Raw genomic sequence first — 10,000 nt, 5'->3', positions numbered from 1 at the left:
ATCGAGGAACACCGTGACGCCCTGTTGGTGGTGAGCTATGACGGCAAGATCCTGTGGATGCCCCAAGCCATCTACCGCTCCTCCTGCGAGATCAACGTGGCCTCCTTCCCCTTCGACGTACAGAGCTGCGAGCTCAAGTTCGGCTCCTGGACCTACGACGGCACCAAGATGGACCTCCAGATCCTGGCCAACGACGGCAAGGACCCCAACAAGACGGATCTCACCGAGTACATGCAGAGCAACTCGTGGAAGATCCTCAAGGCTCCGGCCCGCCGGAGGTTCCAGTTCTACACGTGCTGCCCGGATCAGCCCTTCGTGGATCTGGCCTTCACCCTGGTGTTCCAGAGGAGGGCCACCTTCTACAACTACATCCTCATCCTGCCCTGCATCCTCCTCACCTCCATCACCCTCGTGCTCTTCTGGATCCCGCCCGAGTCCCCGGCCAAGCTCATGCTGGGTGAGTTGTTTTTGTTTGGTGTGTTGTGCTGTGTTGTGTTGTGTTATGTTGTGCTGTGTTATGTTGTGTTGTGTTGTGCTGTGCTGTGTTGTGCTGTGCTGTGCTGTGCTGTGCTGTGCTGTGTTGTGTTGTGTTGTGTTGTGCTGTGCTGTGCTGTGCTGTGTTGTGTTGTGTTGTTCTGTGCTGTGTTGTGCTGTTCTCATTTTTCTGTATTGTAATGTAATATTATGTGCTGTGCTGTGCTTTTCTGTACTGTGCTGTGTTGTACTGTGCTGTGTTGTGCTGTGATGAAGTATGCTGTGCTGGGTTGGTCTGTGTTGTGCTGTGCTGTGCTGTGCAGTGCTGTGCTGTGCTGTGCTGTGCTGTGTTATGATGTGCTGTAGTGTGCTGTGCTGTGCTGTGCTGTACTGTGCTGTGCTGTGTTTCTTCTTTCCTCTTGTTTCTTTCTCCTACACACCTAACATTACCAACCTACTGGTGATTCGTGTTGTGGTTTGGGCACAGACGTAGCAATGGTGATTGTAGTAGTCGTACAAGTTATAGTCGTGGTAATAACAGTCGTCGTCGTCGCCGTTGTAGTAGTAGTAGTAGCAGTAGTAGCAGCAGCAGCAGCAGCAATGTGCTAATCTAGCGCTGCATCTTGTGCACAGCAAAGTCGAAGCACCTGCAAATCTCTTATACTAACACATTCGCACGCGACAAATTTCTACAGAGGAAACGATACCAATGGGGGAAAAAAAGCAAAAACATACACATAAAGAACTAGGGGAAAAAAACTGTCGCTGGCAAGAAGGAAGGAGAGAGAAGGACCACCTTTAAAAGATTCTCTTTTTTTTTTAATCTCATAACTGATTAGGTCAGTACAGGAGCAAATATCATTTACGCAAGGATGTACAACTGCATGACAGTTAAGGTCATAACCGTGAGGAAGCAGAGTGGCTGGTGATGCCGGAGAGAAAGGCCAAGCTCATTCCAAGTGCATGGAAACGCAAGGAAGAGCGACGGTCGACTGTGGACTGCGTGAATCGGAAAAATGCGGACACAAAAGCGGATGAGAAAAAAGTGATCGCGATGAAAGTAATAGCTTGTTGCTGCTGGAAGCAGTTGTTGTTTTTTCAGACAAGAAGAGACAGACGTGGTTGTGCGTTCATGTGATTATACCTCCTGACTGAGGTCAGGTCAGGTCACTAGATCTGCTACTGGTAACCTGAAATCCAGTACAACCTGTTCAGGGTCGGATTGCCGGCGACTAAACCGGCACTCTCACCGCTCCCTTCCGGGACTGGTGAGGCAGGTGGCTAGACACCCTTATGGAATTACAAAACGAGATCCATAAAAGGGCGTCGGCTCAGGAGAGCCACCGACGGCCATCTAGCTCCACCGTGCTGTGTGCATGCCACACGCAGTTGGCCCCCGGGGTGTGTCTACCTATGCATGCGAAGTCTGGATCCGGTAGAATCTGCGGAAGAAACCTATCGGTTCAACGGAGAGGAAGGCGGTTACAGCAACGCACTGTGGAGTGCAGAGAGCAAGATGAGACACCGAAAGGATATCTTGGTCATCCACTGCATCCGTGCTCATCCTCCAGTCGTCTCGACTTAGTCTTGCCCCTGGAAATTGATGGACCCGGACGAGAGAGTGAGGTCGACGTTGCGCAACTCCTCTTCACTTTAAACAAACTCATCGCGCAAGTCATCAGTCATCCATACTGACCTTTCATCCTTCATCATTTCATCACCCCCAAGTCCTGTGGCGACAGGCGAGCGACGAAACGACAGGTGTGGGTACACTGGCAGTCGCAGCGGCTCAGGCCATAGGGTCGTTCTTCATCGACAGGAGCAGCGATGGAGCTCGGCAGCCGTCTGAGCGTCTGAGCAGCCCTCTTTAGGAATGCACTGCTCACCTCCCTGGCATGAGGAAGGGGCTAGAGAAGGTGCCCTAAAAATTGCCTGCTCCATATCGCCCTGGCCAGCATACCGCGGCTGGCGGGGACCCTACATCAGCGGTCGAAACAAAGAGAAAGAAAAGAAAAAAACAAGGATCGTTCCTCTCACCATTGGTGCTTGGAACATAAGGACTCTCCTGGACAGAGATAACGCGGACAGACCCCAAAGGAGAACAGCACTAGTTGCATCCGAACTCGCCAGATACAACATCGACGTCGCAGCCTTGAGTGAGACTCGGCTTGCAGGCGAAGGCGAGCTCTGTGAGCAGGGATCTGGTTACACCTTCTTCTGGAGTGGACGAGGAAGCGAAGAGCGACGTGAGGCTGGCGTTGGTTTTGCAGTAAAAACAGCACATATCAGCAAGCTAGCAGGAATTCCAAAGGGAGTCAACGATAGACTTATGACCATGAAACTCCCACTGGCATCTGGCCAGAAGCACCTCACCATTGTCAGTGCCTACGCCCCAACCATGACCAACCCGGATGAAGTGAAGGCGAAGTTCTACGAGGACCTTCACTTTGTCATTGCTGCTATCCCAAAAGCAGACAAGCTCATCATTCTTGGGGACTTCAATGCTAGAGTTGGCTCTGACTACATCTCCTGGGATGGAGTGATTGGAAAGCATGGTGTGGGCCACTGCAACCCAAATGGATTGCTTTTGCTTCAGACCTGTGCAGAGCACGAACTGCTGATAACCAACACAGTTTTCTGCCTCCCTACCCGTAACAGGACGTCATGGATGCACCCTCGCTCAAAGCACTGGCATCTCATCGATTACGTCATCGTCAGGAAAAGGGTTAGGCAATATGTACGTGTGACAAAGACCATGTGCGGCGCCGAGTGTTGGACAGACCATCGCCTTGTAGTCTCGAAGCTGAATATTCGAATCCAGCCCAAGAGACGCCCCCAAGGCCAGAAGGCTCCAAAACGGCTCAACATCGCTAAGCTGAAAAACATCACCATCAAACAGACCTTTGTGGAGCTGCTGGAAGATCGTCTGGAATCCGCCTCTCTGGACAACCAGAATGTGGAGGCTGACTGGAGGACCCTGCGTGAGCTGATCTATAGTACAGCTTCAGAGACCCTGGGACCCATGACCAGAAAGCACAAAGACTGGTTTGATGAAAACTGTGATGAAATCAAGCAGCTTCTGGATGAGAAACGCCATCTGCATCAGGCCCACCTGAGCAACCCAAAGTCCACATCAAAAAAGGATGCGTACAATGCCATCCGCAGGACTGTTCAGCAAAAGTTACGTCAGATGCAGGATAAGTGGTTGAGCGACAAAGCCGATGAGATCCAGGGATATGCTGATAGGCACGATATGAAGAGGTTCTATGATGCCTTAAAAGAAGTCTATGGTCCCACATCCTCAGGATCATCCCCCCTCCTCAGTGCAGATGGGAATACCTTGATCACCGAGAAGGAGAAAATTCTCGAACGCTGGGCTGAGCACTTCATCAGTGTCTTAAATCGCCCTTCCTCCATAAATGATGAAGCCATAGACCGGCTCCCACAAGTCCCCATCAACGAAGCACTGGACGATCTGCCAACACTTCTTGAGACCCAGAAAGCAACCCGTCTGCTATCCAGTGGCAAAGCACCTGGCTCAGACTCCATACCAGCAGAGGTCTACAAGGATGGAGGCACTGTGCTGACTGAGAAGCTCCATCAGCTGTACTCACTCATGTGGAAAGAAGAGACGATCCCCCAGGATTTCAAAGATGCATCTATCATTCACTTGTACAAGCGAAAGGGGAACCGGCAAGCCTGTGATAACCATCGGGGCATTTCCTTGCTCTCTATCGCAGGCAAGATACTTGCCAGGATCCTACTAAACCGCCTCACAGCACACCTTGACTAAGGTCATTTGCCTGAGAGCCAATGTGGATTCTGGAAAGAGCGCGGAACCACTGACATGGTGTTTGCTGCAAGGCAGCTGCAAGAGAAATGTCAGGAGCAAAATGCTGCCCTGTTCTCCTCACTAAAGCCTTCGACACCGTGAGTAGAGAGGGACTGTGGAAGATCATGGCCAAGTACGGATGCCCTCGAAAATTTATTTCCTTGGTCATCCAATTCCATGAAGGCATGCAGGCTCGAGTCCAGGACAATGGCGAAACATCTGCTCCTTTTGCTGTCACAAATGGTGTCAAGCAAGGCTGCGTCCTGGCTCCGACACTGTTCAGCCTCATGTTCTCTGCAATGCTTACTGATGCCTTCAGAGATGGCGATGTTGGAATTGGCCTAAAGTACCGAACAGATGGCAAGCTGTTTAACCTCAGAAGGCTTCAAGCAAAAACGAAGGTCATGACAGACATCATCAGAGACTTTTTGTTTGCTGATGATTGTGCCCTCAACGCTGGATCTGAAGCTGACATGCAACTCAGCGTGGACAAATTTGCCACTGCCAGCAGGAACTTCGGCCTTACCATCAGCATGAGGAAAACTGAAGTTCTCCATCAGCCAGCCCCAGGGAAACCCCACGTTGAGCCCAACATCACAGTCAATGGTCAGAGACTCAGTGTGGTGGAGCGGTTCACATACCTTGGCAGCACACTGTCACGAAATGCGACCATCGACGATGAAGTGAACGTCAGGATTGCAAGAGCAAGCACAACTTTTGGTAGACTCTATGCAAATGTCTGGAACAGAAGAGGCATGTTTCTTGAGACCAAACTAAAGGTGTACAGAGCAGTAGTTCTCCCCACACTAATGTACGCCTGCGAAACTTGGACAGTGTACCAACGACATGCCAAGAAGCTGAACCACTTCCACACAACATGCCTAAGGAAGCTACTGAACATCAAGTGGCAAGACAGGACCCGACACGGAGGTGCTTGCAAAAGCCACCCTTCCCAGCATCTTCACCATCCTGATGCAGTCCCAGCTTCGCTGGGCTGGACACGTGGCGCGCATGCCAGACCATCGGCTGCCCAAAAGGCTCTTCTATGACGAGCTGCAACAAGGGAAGAGATCACACGGAGGTCAGAAGAAGCGCTTCAAAGATACTCTGAAAGTCTCTCTGAAAGCGTCTGATATCAACCCTGACTCCTGGGAGGAATCTGCAGCAGACCGTGACAAATGGCGCGCTGCTGTGCACAAAGGTGCCAAGTTGTGCGAGGCCAACAGGACTGCTGCAGCTGTTCAGAAGAGGCAGGCCAGAAAGTCACGGGCAAACAAGCTCCCTGACAATGATATGCCTGTCTTTGTCTGCCCCAACTGTCAGCGAACATTTCGTGCGCAGATTGGACTATTCAGCCATCTGCGCACTCACAGATAGATTCATGAGCATCCCCCCCCCCCACCACCACCCTCCCCCCATCCCCCAGCTGGATGACAACGATGGTCATCATCGATCTCGATGGACACACACCACCTCCTGACTAAGCGCGTTGGGTTACGCTGTTGGTTAAGCACCCGTTTTGTAGATGTGGTATTGGGTATAATGTGGATTTTATTTTATTTTATTTTATTTTATCTTATCTTATTGATTTATTTATTCATTTATTTATTTATTTATTCATTTTTTATGTGACGCCTCCTTGAGTACCAAAACTGACTTGAACTGTCTTTGCTATGCGAGCAGGGTACTGAATTCCACGGATCATCGCTTTATAAACAGGTTCCGTACCATTAGATTATCGCCCAACATGAACAGAAAACAAAAGGTGTAATCTGTAAGCAACTAAACGGAACATTTTGTAATAAACATTTCTTGCTTTTACGAGAATAATCGAATATAATGATGTCTTGAATTTACGTTGCTCAGTATCTAATTGAAAGAAAACATTGTTTTTCGGTGCGTAAATATCAATTGAATTCGCGCCATTTTTTGGGTGTTTCCGTGCGGCAGCTGTCAAAAAGAGTGAGAAAAAAGGAAAACAGATTAATTGCAAGATTTAATCGAAACATAGGCGTTTTTAAAGGCCTTCAAATTGAGAAAGGGAGAGACAGAAAAGAGAAGGAAAGAATATGAATTACAACTTCAAAAGAGTGAGATAATGTGTATGGTGCGTGTGTGTGTGTGTGTGTGTGTGTGTGTGTGTGTGTGTGTGTGTGTGTGTGTGCTTCTTATGTGTGTGTGTGTGTGTGTGTGTGTGTGTGTGACAGACAGAGAGACCTAATGACAGGCAGACGGAGAGAGCGAGCGAGCGAGCGAGCGAGCGAGAGAGAGAGAGAGAGAGTCACACTGGCCATCGAACAATTATAGTTATTTCAGAAAAACAAACATTGAAAAGAAAACAAACAAAACCAAAACCAAAAACCTACGCTGAGTGCCACACTCTTCCCCCCCCCCCCCTTTTACATTCTTCCCCCGGCCCTGTAATCCTGATAGATCCGCCCCGTGCTTGTCACTAATCCTCCCAAATCCCCGCTATTATTGTCTAAATAATATATGTCTTTACCTAAAAGGATGTTTTCAGGGTGTGATGATTAATCCTTCGCGGATCGGAATCATAAACTTGGTTTAACAGAATTTCTTAGATGTATTGATCATTTTCTTTTTACAAATTACGCGCCCATACATACACGCTAGCGCGTGCGTGCACACAAACTCACACATGCGCGCTCACATATTAACACAAACGCACGCACGTACGCACACGCACGCACACGCACGAACATACACACACACACAAACACACACACACACACACACACACACACACACACACACACACACACACTCACACTCATACGCACACACTCACGAACACACACATACACGCACGCACGCACGAACGTACACACACACACACACACACACACAAACAAACAAACAAACAAAATACACAGGCACATTAGGGTACAGTCTAGTATCAATTTAAGAGAAAAGTCGTTCAATTACTGAAAGGAGAGAAGGACACACACACACACACACACACACACACACACACACACACACACACACACACACACACACACACACACACACACACACACCGCGCGCACAGATATATGTTTTTAGTTTTTTTGTATTCTTGTCAGATTATATCTCTTATTCCTGGTAGTAGTGGTATTGATGCCCGTGTTAGTGATGGCGTGTGTGTGTGTGTGTGTGTGTGTGTGTGTGTGTGTGTGTGTGTGTGTGTGTGTGTGTGTGTGTGTGTGCGTGCGTGCATGTGTGTGTGAGTGTGTGTGTGTGTGTGTGTGTGTGTGTGTGTGTGTGTGTGTGTGTGTGTGTGTGTGTGTGTGTGTGTGTGTGTGTGTGTGAGTGTACATGTGGAGGGAAGAAGGGAGGGGGGGTGTGTGGATATGTGACTGTTTGTCCGTCAGTCCGCGTGTGTTTGCGTGTCTAAATGTACATGGAGAGTTTCGACCAAATTCGCTTGATCATAGCTTCAATTTACAACACAGTCATTTAATCTGAATCGAGGAACATTTGGCATAGATGATCATGTTCTCCTAAGAAAGAAAAATATATATGGTACTGAACTAAACTTTTGTGAAAGAAACTCTTCAAACATTGATTCTAATTTATAGTTGAGAGTTGTCTTCACCCAGAGGTTTAAATTCACTCTTCTATTTCGATGGTCTCTCGGCACCGTCACCAACAAAACGGGTACCGTGCAGGAAAGTATTGGGTTGGGCAGGCTGACATTGAATGTGTTCCCCGCTGCATAGAAGTGTCAGTTTTGCTGTATGATACTTTCAGAATATGACAAATAAACGTTAACAAAAAAGACACGTGTGTCCTTATTTGTCTCTGTTGTTTTTTTGTTTTTTTGTTTGTTTGTTTTTTTGTTTGTTTTTTGGGGGGGGTTTGTTTGTTTGTTTGTTTGTTTTTTTGTTGTTGTTTTTTTTGTTTGTTTGTTTGTTGTTTTTTTTGTTTTTGTTTTTGTTTTGGGGTTTTGTTTTTGTTTGTTTGTTTATTTAGTCCACATTCTTACTTACCCTTCTTCTTCTTCTTCTTCTTCTTCTTCTTATCATTATTATTATTTTTATTTTCATATCTGTTTCCCTCGTCTAATGGTCCGATATACTTTGATTCCCCATGGAATGTTTTCTTCAAGATATCAGTTTTTCTTTTGTTTAAACTGAATCGTTTCTTTCTTTTCTTCAATTCTGTTTTCTCTTTCTTCCCTTCTTTCTTTCCCCAATGATTTTCTTTCCTTCTTTCGTCCTTTTCTGTTTTGTGTCTTCTTTTTCGTCTTCTTTTTGTTTAGTTTTTTTTTCTTTTTTGCTACTTCGTTCCCATTTACTTTCCGTTCCCTCTTTTCTTTTTACTCTATTGTATATGTGATAGAGATTAGCTTGGCTAGTAGCTGTGATTTATTATTAGAGATAGTTGAGACTTTGCACATCCTATGTTCACAGGGCCAAGTTGTAACAAGGTACACTTGGTGGTAAAGGGCTGTGGTTTAGGGATGGATTGAATTTGGATAAAAGAATTGTAACATTAAAGGGGATAATTGGATCTATATTGTGATGGATCTTTATCCTGTCGGCGACGCCACTTTTGTGGCCGTGTCCCGAGTGGTTCTTAATAGGTGGCCAGAACAAAGTGATGTAAGCGGAGTGACGTCACACAAGTCTGGGCACTGGTAAGGAGGGAAAACATCGGCTGCTGTAGCTTGTGTGTGAGCAGTTTTGGAGAAACCATAGCGCGCTTGGTCACATATAATCTTTTAGTTTGTTGAGGTTTACTTTCTTTCTTTCCATTCTTTCTTTCTTTCTTTCTTGTTCGTTCTTTCGTGTATCCATTTTTACTCAGGGTTCTTCAGTGTATTTTCTCTGGTTCTATGGGGTCGCATTGCCTTCGTTCTTGTTCGCTTTTTTCTCCCTTCTTCCTCCTTTTTTTTCTTCTTTCCTTCTTTCTTTCCTTCCTGCATTTCCTTCCCCATTTATGTAAGGTGGCTGGGGGTCCATTTTGGTCCCCGTCTCTTCTGGGTTTGCCTCTCTTGTTTTTTGGTGACTGACGTTGATGAAAATGATGTTGTCTATTTCTGAAACGGTTTGACGGCAGAGTTCGGTCAACAGTGGCGAGGAACGTAATGGGGAATATATAGCGAGTGTCTTTAGTCTTCCTTTTCATTATTTTTTTTTTGTTTTCTTGAGGGTAGCATGTAAAAAAGCTGTATTAGCTTATTCTTTTACCATCATTAAAGATCAGTTTGACTTGACTTCATACACACACACACGCGCGCGCGCGCACACACACACACAAACACACACACACACACACACACGCACACACACACACACACACACACACACACACACACACACACACACACACACACACACACACACACACACACATACATGTCCGTCTTTCCATAAAAGAGGCATACACCTTGTTAGAAAAATCAGCATGGGATCGATTTCATAACCGATGGAAGGAAAAGTTTTTAAAACATAAAGGGACACTATTCCCCAAGAATATTATTAAAGAAAAGATACCGAATCCATCAGTTTGCAAAACAAATTAATGACCTCTACTTTCTTCCGTATAAAACTTGATGCGCTGAAGATAAAGTATAGTAATAAATGTTACATGCATGTATCGTAAGCAGTTTAGCTTGCATTATTGTTTTTTTCACTGTCAGCAGTTACGTGCCTTCTTGCCCAAGCATTTCAAAGAGAATAACTATTA

At 46.4% G+C, this 10,000-nt stretch overlaps 1 protein-coding gene across 1 annotated transcript in view; it reads left to right on the top strand.

The window, feature by feature from the left end:
* The window catches only part of LOC143294619 (neuronal acetylcholine receptor subunit alpha-10-like), a 259,577-nt gene that overhangs the window by 168,627 nt on the left and 80,950 nt on the right, over positions 1–10,000 (top strand). The window contains 1 exon segment of the mRNA XM_076605999.1: positions 1–457. This exon segment is cut by the window's left edge and continues 13 nt beyond it. Coding sequence (XP_076462114.1) covers positions 1–457 — 457 coding nt within the window.

The sequence above is a fragment of the Babylonia areolata genome, chromosome 1 (genome assembly GCF_041734735.1).
Source record: "Babylonia areolata isolate BAREFJ2019XMU chromosome 1, ASM4173473v1, whole genome shotgun sequence".
Taxonomy (NCBI): Eukaryota; Metazoa; Mollusca; class Gastropoda; order Neogastropoda; family Buccinidae; genus Babylonia; species Babylonia areolata.
This window is presented reverse-complemented; position numbering and strand designations above follow the sequence as displayed.